This window comes from Pseudonaja textilis, chromosome 3, assembly GCF_049901715.1.
Source record: "Pseudonaja textilis isolate UNSWEBS1 chromosome 3, rPseTex1.2, whole genome shotgun sequence".
Lineage (NCBI taxonomy): Eukaryota > Metazoa > Chordata > Lepidosauria > Squamata > Elapidae > Pseudonaja > Pseudonaja textilis.
The window spans coordinates 40,786,026-40,798,957 of record NC_141992.1 but is presented as its reverse complement, the minus strand read 5'-3'; the positions used below and the strand labels follow the sequence as shown (position 1 = coordinate 40,798,957).

General features: G+C 36.5%; 2 protein-coding genes across 4 annotated transcripts in view; one reads left to right on the top strand and one right to left on the bottom strand.

Moving 5' to 3' along the window:
* CAMK1G (calcium/calmodulin dependent protein kinase IG) overlaps nt 1–6,886 on the top strand; it is a 43,458-nt gene extending 36,572 nt beyond the window's left edge. For 2 of the 3 annotated variants that reach the window (XM_026712982.2, XM_087929343.1), the window contains 4 exons: nt 227–314; nt 2,963–3,375; nt 4,505–4,639; nt 6,269–6,886. In XM_026712982.2, the coding sequence (XP_026568767.2) occupies nt 227–314; nt 2,963–3,375; nt 4,505–4,595 (592 nt within the window). In that variant the 3' untranslated portion in view covers nt 4,596–4,639; nt 6,269–6,886. Of the gene's footprint in view, nt 1–226; nt 315–2,962; nt 3,376–4,504; nt 4,640–5,060; nt 5,165–6,268 lie in introns of those variants that run through there. The other variant, XM_087929342.1, reaches the window with a different exon arrangement.
* Nucleotides 6,072–12,932, bottom strand: part of LAMB3 (laminin subunit beta 3) — a 67,786-nt gene continuing 60,925 nt past the window's right edge. The window contains exons 20-24 of the mRNA XM_026713025.2: nt 11,980–12,121; nt 11,589–11,765; nt 10,280–10,433; nt 7,279–8,074; nt 6,072–7,091 (exon numbers count right to left, since the gene is read on the bottom strand). Coding sequence (XP_026568810.2) covers nt 7,935–8,074; nt 10,280–10,433; nt 11,589–11,765; nt 11,980–12,121 — 613 coding nt within the window. The 3' untranslated portion in view covers nt 6,072–7,091; nt 7,279–7,934. The remainder of the gene's footprint in view (nt 7,092–7,278; nt 8,075–10,279; nt 10,434–11,588; nt 11,766–11,979; nt 12,122–12,932) is intronic.

The following is a 12,932-nucleotide window of genomic DNA, read 5'->3' as shown; positions in this document are numbered from 1 at the left end:
ACTCAGATGAAGACTTCAAGGTGATACAAGTCACCTTATCAAGTACAATCCAGTTGTCTCTGCAGTACAGTCAAAACTATGTTGCCTCGGCAAAAGTACCTTTTTGAGACAAACTCAAACCACTCAATCATAGAAAGATGTCAGCCAGAAGTTACAAGAATGCAAAATATATCACTCACGAACACTATCTGTCTACATGTCTGTTCTCCTCTTACTTAATTTGCAGGATTGGTGGAAACACAGCCCTCTGCTGTGACATCTATCCATCTGTCAGTGTACAGATCCAAAAAAATTTTGCAAAAAGCAAGTGGAAGGTAAGTAACTTGATGTTGCTGTCCTGGGATTTTATACTCTGGTGTACTTCTGTTAGGAGCATGGAGATAAAATTTCCATTAAAGCTCTCTTTACAAAAGCCCTGTAAAATACTACTACCCAGGTAGCTAAGGGTTTAACACAATTTTGGACATGTCATATGGTAGCCATAGCACTTAGACTTATATACCTGCTTCATAGTGCTTTACAGCCTTCTCTAAGTGGTTTATAGAGTCAGCATATTGCCCCAACAATCTGGGTCTGCATTTGACTGACAAAATATAAAATGAATTTCCTCAGTGGATACAGAAATATTTGGCAATTAGTTATATAAAGAGTTATATTAAGGGTTGTATAAGGGTTGCTGTGTAAAGAGTTAATATAAGGGGTAGAGCACAATGGCTTATCAGTTAAAGATGCTCAGTTTGTCAGCTGGAAAGCTGGCAGCCTGAGTTCAAGACCCAAGCACTGCCCAACAGGGTGAGCTCCTGTTCCTTGCTCCAGTTCCTGTTCCTTGCTTCCTTGCCCATCTAGCAGTTTGCAAGCATGCAAATGTGAGTAGATTAATAGGTATCACTTTGGTGGAAAGGTAACAGCATTCCATGGCATATAGTCATGCTGGCCATATGATCACAGAAACTGTCTTCAGACAATGCTGGCTTCTTCTGCCAAGAAATAAAGATGAGCACCACCCCCTAGAGTTGGACATGAGTGGACAAGGGAAACCTTTATCTTTTATATAAAGAGTGGCAAATATAAAGGGCTGCCATGAATTTCAAAACATCCATCTGCCTTGAAAATATTATGACATCTTCACTGCATAATTTAGACTGCAGAAATGGTGGGTGGGCAACCAGTGGATGCTTTTTCCTTTTGCTCCTTTTTTATATTTTTGGTGGGGGAGGGTTCTTATTACATATTATTTTTTAATGTATTGTGACTTACCCAGAGTCATTTGGATTTGATGATTGATAGAGATAAGCGATATGAAGTGGTGCAGTGTGGTGCGGTGCAGCGCACTGAGGTGGAGCTCTCACCTCAGAATCAGGAAGCTATGAGTTTGATCCTAGATAGAGGCAGACATTTCTCTCTCTCGGCTCACTGAGAATATACATCTGCTGAACAAAACATGAATATACATCTGCTGAACAAAACTCCACATTGGTGAAAGGAAGGGCATCCAGTCATTAAACACTCTTCTAGCTTCATTCAGTTGCCCAGACTCCACCCCTCAAGGGACTGTGGGGTCATTAAAAGATGATGATGATGATAGAGATAAGAGATATAACTAAATTTTATATGTACTTCAGTGGTGGTATTCAGCTGGTTCACAATGGATCAGGTAAACTAGTAGCAAGAATTTGGCATGGGTCACTGAACCGGTAGTAAGTTCTGGCTGGCCACGCCCCCCACCCGGTCACCCTCCCACCCGATGCTTGCTCACCCTGCCCGTCTGCTTGACATTCGTCTAAGGTGTGTATTTCTTTTTTTCCTCTCCCGATAATCAGCTGTAGATAAGATCAGCTGTGCCAGGATTCCCCTTGCTGAGGCCCAGGAAGGCAAAAAATGGAAGGAGGAGCTCAGCCCCCCCTCTCCATTTTTTGCCTTCCAGAACCCCAAAGGAGCCTTAGGGGAGCAAAAACGCAACCCCAGAGGCTTCTCTGAGACTAGAAATCTCCCAAACGGAGCTTGGAGGAGTGCTGCATGCCCCTCCCATGCTCTGTTTTTTTCCTTCCTGAGCCCCAGAGGAGCCTTAGGGAAGCAAAAATGCCCCCCCCCCCCCAGGCTCCTTTGTGGCTAAGAAGCTCCCAAAAACGGGTGGGAAAAAAAAGCCATGCCCACCCAGTCACATGGCCATGCCCACCAAGCCATGCCCACAGAACCAGTAGTAAAAGTTTTTGAATACCACCACTGATGCACTTACTAGGAAATAAGCTCAATTGAACATATAGGATCATTTGCTCTCAGACAAGCTTCGTAGAATATCGTAGAATATTTACAAGCGCTTTTGTAAATTTTTGTTGCAGGGACAGACAAAATACTTGGTAACTGAGTTTGTAAGTTTGTAAACATTCATTTTAACTATCATGGGCATCAGGGAGCATTTTGAAGTCATGATGACATGAACAGATCTCACAGAGAACTTTTAAGCCCATTTTTTTCTTCTTGTGAATTAACCATAGGGGGAATAGTGGGAAATATATTTTTAGCTGCGCTATTTCAGAGTAGATTCCAAATTCCTGTTAAGACACTCTTCTTCAAGAGGTGTAACAACAATAAAATATTGTTAACTGAATTACATTGATCAAATTTCAAAAGTCTCTAAAGGGTCAGACAAAAATATAAGCAGTATAGAGGTGCTTATAGTTTGTGTTCCATGGTTTATCTACCTTTGTTTTATTGTACATCGTTCTCAAGCCTTCATACCATATTCATATATAGTGTCAGCTAAGTTTCCTTGTTACTTTTTACCAGTAGCGAATGGAGTACTAGTGAGATCACAAGAACTTGAGGTCTGCTTCCAATATCTTTCTAGGTAAATTTTCAGCAGCAGCTGATGAACATACTCAGCATTCTTTAGTCTGGTTTTGTAGAGAACTACAAGTACGTATATAATTCTCATAAATCTGGTGATCTTCTCCTTTACTAGCAAGCCTTCAATGCTGCAGTTGTGGTCCACCATATGAAGAAACTACACATGAATGGTCATCATGCAGAGGATAATGTCAAAAGTCAAGTACAAGTACAAATTACATCAAGGCCTAATACATCATCCATTACTTACAAGGAACAATCAAGTCAAGATACCAAGAATTTGATCCCGGTATTATCCTATCAGAATACTTCAGATCTTTGTGGCCTACATGCCAAGAAGACAGAAAGTAAATATTTAGATAACCCAGGTAGCACGTCAGTCCATGTGACTTCTGTAACTACAACAGATGGCCAGAGCCATCCAAGCAGACCTTCAGTTAGCTGTACTCCAGAAGGTGGGACACGTGACAAAGTGAAGGCAATGTTTTGCTCAGAAGCAGTACTCATAAAAAGGGATGCCAAGACACAGTAAGTGTCCTTTGGAATGATCACACTAAGTTTCTAACTGCCAAGTAGAGATTTCAGTAGCTTTCCCAATCTGCAATTTCTAATTGTTGGCTACGCTATCTAGAAATCATAGTAATTGGGGTGTCAGCATATTTGAACATTTGGCAAACACTTGAGTTGATGTAAGTAATGTGGCATCAGGAAAGGAGAAGAAAAGCAAAAATCCCTCTTTAAGGAAGATGGGCAGTTCAGAAATATGAAATATAAATAAACAAACAAACAAATGAATAAATAAATAAATAACCGTGGATTAGGAAACAGCAATTTCTATTTCACTTATTTTGAAATGCATACATTTCCTTTAACCAAGGGAACTCATGATATAACAATAACAGAAAGAAAAACAACTGTTGCAGTAAATACATGAAAAATAATAAAATAATAATACTTATATAACAATACAATGTTTAATAATGAAAAATATGGAACATCATTATGGTCCAATTAATTTTAGACTAAAGATCTCTGGCCATTAAATGCTAGCTAGAATTTATGGAAGGTAACTGACCAATTGAATCTGAAAACATTGTCTAAAATGAACTATGCTGATAGGCATATATCAGCATAACCATAATTATGTGAAGCTCTATGATTGCATTTATCAATTCAATGACAGTTGTATTATGATTTTATCTCTCTACATGAAAAGGTCAGGATGGAAGAAGCATGGTCTGAATATACATTGCCATCTTCCTCCATAATGTGAAAGCTTTGCAATACTCCTATAATATCACTGCATGCATAGTGGAGGAAGATTCAGAATAGAAAATCAAATAGAATAGTAACTCCATCTGTAGTGCATTAATCCTATTGAATTCCACTGAGCAGAATAGATATGCATCTTATGAAGTGCATGGTAGTTTTCATCACCTTTCCAAGCCATGGGTTAGTTCATGTACAATATATAGGTTACAGTATATAGCATGTGTATCTCTCTCTCTCTCTCTCTGTGTGTGTGTGTGTGTGTGTGTGTGTGTGAGAGAGAGAGAGAGAGAGAGAGAGAGAGAGTGTAAAAATCATCATACACTAACTGCAAAACAACAACAGTTTTTTGCTTTGTTTTCCTTTCAAACTTTTCTTTCAAACTCAGTCATTACAACTCAGAAGTCCTTGTTCCAGTCAAAGCCACTAATCACACTTATTTTGGAAGTGGGCAAACTGGTGTTTGCTTGGTAATGTGATTGAAAAGAAACCTACTATACGTATAAAACATATATCTTTACAGGTAAGTATATGAGTGCAACTCACATTCACTTTTCTAGCAAAGAATAGTAAAGGATTTAAATATTGCTACCATTTCATGATCTCCCAATTATGCTGAGTACAGAGCAAGGAAATGTCTTTACTGTCACATCAGCAGTTTTGTTCATGGAAAAGTGTACACCCCAGCCTTCAATATAGAGATGTCAGGACTACTTTACCAAAGCTGGCAGGGTAGGGAGGCAGGAAAAACCAAACTTGGATCATCAGCTTATTCTACAGATACCCTGAGAGTCATATTCTGATACAGTTTTTCCAGTGAGTCCCTAATTGTTCCAAAAGCATAACACCTTTTTAAAAATAATTAATACACCTCTTCTAAAATGGCTGGTGTATTTTTTTTCTGCAAGTTCTCTCTCAAACGATACATATTTCTATATACTAAGGAACATCTTTGAAATCTTCATAACAAAAGAAAAATCAACCAAAGGCCATATCAGATTCAAAAACCAAGACTGACACATGGTGATTCTTCCAAGCTGAGTTCTTTAATGACACATGCTGAGTTCTTTATTGTTTCCACAACTATAGATAGAATCTTACCAGACTAAACACTACTGTCTGCATGTTTTTTCCCAAAAGCCATTACTCTGCTAAACAAATAATTCCCTCAACACTGTTCAACTATTTACAAAGTGTACACTACTGTTACTGTTAATCTTCTCACCACTCCTTAACACCCATCCCCTCCCACTTGACTATTTCCTAGTATGATTTGATTGTTGATTGTACCCTATGACTATCATTAAGTGTTGTACGTTATGATTCTTGATTCTTAATTAATGTACCTTTTCTTTATGTATACTGAGAGTATTTACACCAAGACAAATTGTGTGTCCAATCAGACTTGGCCAATAAAGTATTCTATTAACATATACCTTGAGAACTATTAGGAGGAGCTGTCTTCACCCTCTTTCTCTCACACAAAATATCTGGACTGAGTGGTCTGTTATTTCTCTGAAATATACCCCTTCCCTTCTTGAAATCCAGCTTGCTACACTCCATCACTGGCAATAAAATTATCTAGGATGTGCTTTGTTCCAGATAGCTACCATGAACTAATAAATTGTTATTTTTCCATTATACAATTATATTTTATATTATGCATTGCTTTCACTACTTGATTTATAATCTCAATATTAAGGTTGTTTATATATAGATATTACTATTTTAATATATTGTGTTAACAAAACTAGCTATTAGATATCTTTTATAGTTTTCACTGAAATAATGGTAATTTTTATTGATGTTTTTAAATGCTCTTCCTATGACCCCCAAAGAAATGGATTTTTATGAGACTTTATAGTTATCATTTTAATAACAGTATAAATAACATATAGAATTTCTGCTAATTAATTTAGTTTAATAAGGAAAAACAGACACAAAACAACTTTTAGTTGGAAATTATTATATTGTGCATAAAACCATATAGTAGTTTTTGCCAAGTTACTTTCTTCACCACAGTTCAGTATCTATTAGGTAAGAACGACAAATCTCTATAAATCTTTTTTCAAAAAAACCCAAAATTTCCTGGATCTTTTTCCCCCAATAAAATGTACATCATATGAGTTCTGTTTTTCTCCTCTCTTTTCAGAAGGGCTGCTTGATATTTCTATTTAAACTGACCATCAAATATCAACCATGCAGAAAGGGAATGCCTGTCTTGAACAATGCCATTGAGGACTATGTTCCTAGATGCCCACAGCGGATATTTTCTATAAAGCACATGCACAGAACTGAGAGTTCATATGGTTCAACTATCTTGAAATATTAGAGGGTTGTTTCATATAAACTGGAAAACAATTCTTAAAAGAAAGGTTCTGTAATCAATGGATAAACATGATCAAACTCTTTCTTTTTCCTTTATCGGAAGGTGGGGATACATGTTTGTACATCTGTGCTTGTTCAGTAGAATAAAGAGCAATTGCAAGGGGTGCAGTGTTGTTTTTGTGTTGAGTCCATTAGAGCAGTTGGTTGAAGCAGAAAATATCGCATGCTGGCTTGCTTGTGGCCCTTTAATTCTGTATCATGATACAGAAGCAATTTGCTCAGAATGCTTGCTGACACTGCCATTTGTTCTAACACAGTTTGCATGAGTTGATTCCACAGGAAGTAAGGGGACACCATCTCTACTTCATTTATGAATTTCTGCTTGTGTCAGTTCTGGCATTAATGTAATATACATTGTTCAATAAAGTTTGTTGGTTCTTAAGTGGCTGATAGTTATTTATTGATGGATTAATATAGGTTCACTGTCAGATTTGTTTCTGGCAGTACAGGTAGTTCCCCAGCTTACACAATGGAGCCCAACATTTCTGTTGTTAAGTGAGTCATTTGTTAAGTGAGTTTTGCCCCATTTTATGACCTTTCTTGCCCCAGATGTTAAGTGAATCATTGCAGTTAGTACTTTTAGTAACCTGATTGTTTTTATTTTTTAAAAAACAATTTATTAGTTTTAATAGTTAAAAACAGCCAACAATACATATTCAAATAAATGAAAGAAAAAAAAAGAAAGAAGAAAAGAAAGAAAAGAAAAGATTGAAAAGCAAGGAAAAAGAAAGAAAAAGAAGGAAAATTAAAAAAACATTCTTATTTTACAATAACCTGATTGTTAAGGGAATCTAGCTTCCCTACTGACTTTGCATTTCAGAAGGTCCCAAAAGGGGATCACGTGACCTTGGGACACAGCAATGGTCATAATCATGAACCAGTTGCCAAGCATCTGAATTTTGATCATGTGACCATGGGAATGCTGCAAAGGGCGTAGCTGTGAAAAACAGTCATAAGTCATTTTTTTAGTGCCATTTTAACTTTGAATGGTCATTAAATGAACTGTTGTAAGTCAAGGACTACCTGTAGTTTATCTGCAAACAGATATTTTATATTAGTAAAAAGAACTGGTGTTGGATAAAAAAAAGTTTTATAATGGGCTATGAGATCCAAGAAACGGATACCCTTGTTTATTTATATTGCTTTCTTAATCTTGCTTGAATCCAGATTCTGCTTGTATGAAACTTATGCAAAAGTATATCTTCCTATTAAAAATTTTATCAAGAATGTTTGAATTCAAGTGATTAATTTTAAATATTATAACAAATAAATTAGTATAGCCACTTCTGGGGTTTTTTCCCTAAAGCTTGACCTATAGCAATGTATCAAAGCTAGAGAAGATGGAAATATTTTCTCTGCAGACATGAAGAAAGCAATCTTAATAAATTAGGCAGAGGGAAGGATTCATCAGGAAAGGAGCAGAAACTGTTCTAATTTGTGCAACTGGCATAATATGCAACTTGTCGACTGATATAATCACGAATTGTTTCCACTTTTTTATCCAGGCCTTTCAGCCTGTCTGACTTGAGGATGAAGGCATTGTTACTCTCCTGTAGCTCTGTTTCTAAAGCTGAGGAATGAAACAGAAATAGGTTAGATGCAAAGAAACTCTTTTCCTTCTCTCTAATTCATTATAACATTATAAAAGTGACCATTCAGCCTGTTCTGATTTTCTATAACATCTTTTAACATGTATTCTTTTCATGCATGCCTGTTCAATACAATAAGGCAACCCATATGCAAAAACTATTAGCTGCGTATGCTTGCCCCTCCCTCTTATTCTTTGTAGATCTGTTCCACCACCTCAGCCTCTAACTATCCTGTATTGAATGTTAAATGAGGACAATTCTACTGAAATTTGTTTGAAAGACAGTAAATTATATGAATAGGGTACCCTGCTTAGTTTTCTGACTTTGCAGAATGTTGCTCAAACTCAAATGAGCAAAAGAAGAACATCACAGAGCAGAATATTTTTAATTCAGGGTTGAAGTGTGGGATCCTTGGGGTTCACTGAGCTTGATTGTTTTCTTGTAGACATTTCATTACTAAACTAGGTGATGTCATCAGTACAAGAAAGGAGTGAGGTTTGCTCTCTTTTTATATACTAGTGGCTTGCCCTATCAGTGTTGGTGGGAGTGTTCTTGGTGGTTCCTTGATTAGGCTGTTGTTTATGGTTAGCTTATTTGTCTGAGTTGGTAGTTCCTTGACTGGGGTATTGTTTATTTCTTGATTGTTAGTCTAGTATTAATCTTGCTGTTAACATCTAGATGAACTCAGATTACTCAACCAATCTATTATAAGTATTTATATAATAAATCCTCTACATAGCATTATCTGTTGTTTTATGAAGCAAAATAATTATTCCTAGTTCTATTTCCATCTTCCATGTCATATGTCAGTTTTGGAAGCCATATTAGCACCAGACGCTTCCACAATGCCACATTCTTAAGCTTAGGAAAATGGGAGGGGGGGATTTTTTGGAGCATATGTGGTTAGACATAATAGCATTCTTCTTCTAAGTCAAGGTCATGTTATTTCTGCACCTGGTTGAGACGTCATCTCAATCTGGGACGGATGGTGATTGGGGCATGTGATGCAATGGGGGTGTGCAGTGGGTGGATTTGTAGTTTTTACTTATTGCAAGGAAACCCGGAACTTTCAGATTCGGGATTTCCCAGATGTGCCAGTTTACTATTCTAATAAAAAGAACTTTGTCTCAGAGTTATTTGTTGGAGTGGAGGTTTTCTGGAACACTGATTTTTCTTCCCCATAACAGTAACAATAAAGAAATTCATTCAGCTTCCCTAAATGATTGGAAGAACTTGACCCAACATTAAGGAACTGCTGTCTGTCACATAACATCCAAAATCAGTTTTGCCTTTCTGTCTGAAAAAGCTTCATCTCCTTCTGGTAAGACCAAATGAATGTGGACATTGACGTCAGCCAGCACTGCTAAATGTATGCTCCTCATGTTTTGCATGAGAAATTGTCTGGTGGCCTATTTAGCAATATTAACATTCATCACTGCTTTCAGCCAATTCTGAGCAAGAGTAACTGCCTCTCATCAGCCAGCTGCTAAATCTCTGGCTCTGAGAGGCACCTTCAATGAAAGACATTCATTAAAACTACAGCTTTATCAATGAAAGCAGTAACACTCCTTTAAAAAAAAATATATATCTGGCTTCAAGCCACTTAGTTATTCATACTACACCTGCCACAGGAGTCAGAGCATTTTGTCTACACACTGGCTGCTTCCCAAAACATATTGAGCAAAGTTATTAGATCTGAAAGCTTTAAACTGAAGTGTCTAAATAGACTGTCAAAAATTGACTTGGCAAGTCATTATTATGGAACAAATCTGTGACTGGCTGTATAACACAATATTTATATTCTTCCTGAATGTCCATTCCATTAAAAGGGCAAGCTAAAATGCCTCACAGGATCACTATAGTAGCTTTTTATCTCTGTCTCTCTATAAAATCCTGTGGCTTACTTAGACCAGGAATGAAATATCCAGATTTAAATGTGAAAAGTACATTCACATTTTGTTTAACGTATACTTGGTATGAAATTATTAGATTAAATGAAATTATTATGCATGAAATTCTGTAATATTATATATGAAATTACTAAGGTTCAATAGTAAATTTATCAGAGAAGAATCTTGATATTTTTTTCAAAAAATCCACAATCCTGTATGGAATGCCAAGGCAATGAAGATAAGAGTTGTGAGGTCATTTCTGATTTAGAGAGTTGCCATGCAAGTAATCCTTACCAGCCATTTTGGCCATCATATTCAAGGCTTCATTCAACAGTGTGTTGGCTTCTGTGTGAGCAGTTTGAATTCGGTCACCTTGGATGCCTAAATTTGACCCTTGTCCCATTCGCCTCTTCAGGTCCATGTATTTGCCATTCAATTGTAAAAATACCTGAGGGGGCGGGAGGGAAATGAGAACTAATCAAACTTCCAATGGATATATTGAAAAAAATAACATCAGAATTCCCAACTCCAAATCACTAAACCTGAGATCATATGATGTTGGATAGCATTCTATTTAATCAGTGTTCCATTTATACGTGTATCAGATTATTAAACGCTGCTTTTCCCTCTTGCCTATTCCTTTTCTTCTTCAATAAGTGATAATTCTTTTTCACAACAGACTGTTTTCTGAGTTCTTCTGGCTGCACAGAACACACCTTCTTTTCACTGTGATATATTCCAGTTTGTCCACTTTGAAGAGTTTTCTTTTTCACTCTTATTCCCAAGCCAAATTCATGCATCTTTTATATAAAGATGACAACTGCATTGTGCAAGTTTTGTTTGTTCTGCAATAACCAATTGTTTTATTGAATATAATCAAACAAAGTTTGATAAGGCAAATATCCTTGTCATTAACCATTTTTATTTGGAGAAAAATCCTTCGGGATCTATGATATTCCTCTGAGTATGATTGGAAACAATGAGAAGCCAAATGCTCTTAATTTCCCTTGCTACATCCTATCTTTCCTTCCTTTGTAATTAAAATCATCTCAGGTAGGACATGGAATCTATCATGCAAAAAGAAGATGACTTGGTGGCACATTGTTATCCAAGGGTAACATGTTGGAGAATCCAGGTTAAATTATACTTGCAATGAACAAATTATGTTTGTTCTTCAATATCAATTGTTTACACCTATAATTAAACAAAGCTTGGCAAGATAGATTGTCATTCTGTTGAAGAACAAATAAAATGAGGAGTGAAAGAGATAGTAAGAAATAATTTCAGGGTTTGTCCTTTGCTGAATGAATATGTCATGACTGGTCATGTGACTCTGTGATGGCCATTTTCTGAGAGTGTACAATATTTGTTCTAAAAATGAAAATGGATATGTTCTAAAAAAATGCAAAAGGGAAACATATAATAGGACTAAGAAGGTTGGGGACTTTTGCATTAGCGTGAATAGCCAATGTCATTGACAAGTCTTATGGCTAAACTGAGACAGACAATCAGAACATTTACCAAGTATTTTTCCCAAAGACTGGTTGAGCAATACTGTAGCTTAAAGAATGCAACCCACTAAAGTAATTTCCTATTTCCATACCTGCTGAGTGTTTTTTGCTTGTGTGTGGGCCTCTGTTGCTTGTTGATGAGCATCTGCAGCCAATAACTGATTCTGGCTTGCCTTGTACTGTAACTGGACAAGCATTTCAGTGAAGCTATCCAGTTGACTGGTGATGTCCCGCACATTCTCCTGAGCTGGAGTGAGGATAGTCTGGATCTGAACATTCCAGAGATGAAACTTTTTAGAAATTTTATAAACATCCCAGAAAAAAATACACAAGTAATATTCTATTAAGGTAATAAAGTAATCACCTGTGGAAGCCACTATTCTAGGAAACAAAGGAGGTTTATCAATATGAAAGGAGAGTAGGCTGGTTTAGAGTGAACAACTTAGATGTTCAATGTCATAATCTTAAGCACAAATCACTTACTTCATCAAGGCGATTTTGGATACGCTGGAGGGGGAAAGCAGAGTCATGAATGGTAAGTTCAGCTTCTTGAAGTGCTATTTGTCCTTGTTTCAATTTCTGCAGCACATCTTCCACATTGCCCTCAATAGTACTGGCCTGGTTCCTAAAAATTTTATATTAAAGAAATAACATAAAGAAATGCTGCTTTCTTTTCAAAAAGATGCCATTCTATAGGTAATATATAATGGTGACTTGTTGAACAGAATATGAACACATACAATAAAAAGCAGCATAACATTACAGTTTCCCAAAAAGTCAAAATAAAAGTTTTAATACCATTGAAATAGCATTAAAAGATAAATTTTGCAATCTACAGTATCTAGGGAGCTGTCAGGAACAGATGTAATCTGAAAGTAAGATTTACAACTAAGAATATTAGATAGCTTCCCACAGCACTCCTCATGCTATTATATGTTTCTATATATATCGTGTGTTTCAATTCAATTAGTACAATACATAATCAAGAAGGATAAATGAACCAGTTATAGGAACTTATGGGTTTTATATTAAACAATATTTTGTGTATTAAACTGCACAAGAACAATTTTTAATGAAACTTCTAGAAGACATTTTTGTACAATAGAATTCCCAAGAGTTTAAAATTATATATATATTCAGGAAGAACTTCTGCTAAATGATACTATAAATAAATGTATGTCAATTATTACTTTAATAATGGATCTATTTTCCTCTACTCCAAAGTTATCAAACTCTTGGCCCCAAATCAGTGGTGGGATTCAATTTTTTTTTACTCCTGGTTCTGTGGGCGTGGCTTGGCAGGCATGGCAGGGGAAGGATCCTGCAAAAATCTCCATTTCCTCCCCATTTCTGGGGGAAGGTTACTGCAAAATCCCCATTCCTCCCCATCCCCACTAGCCTGCTTTCCAGCTCCATTCTCCTGTACAGGGCAACGA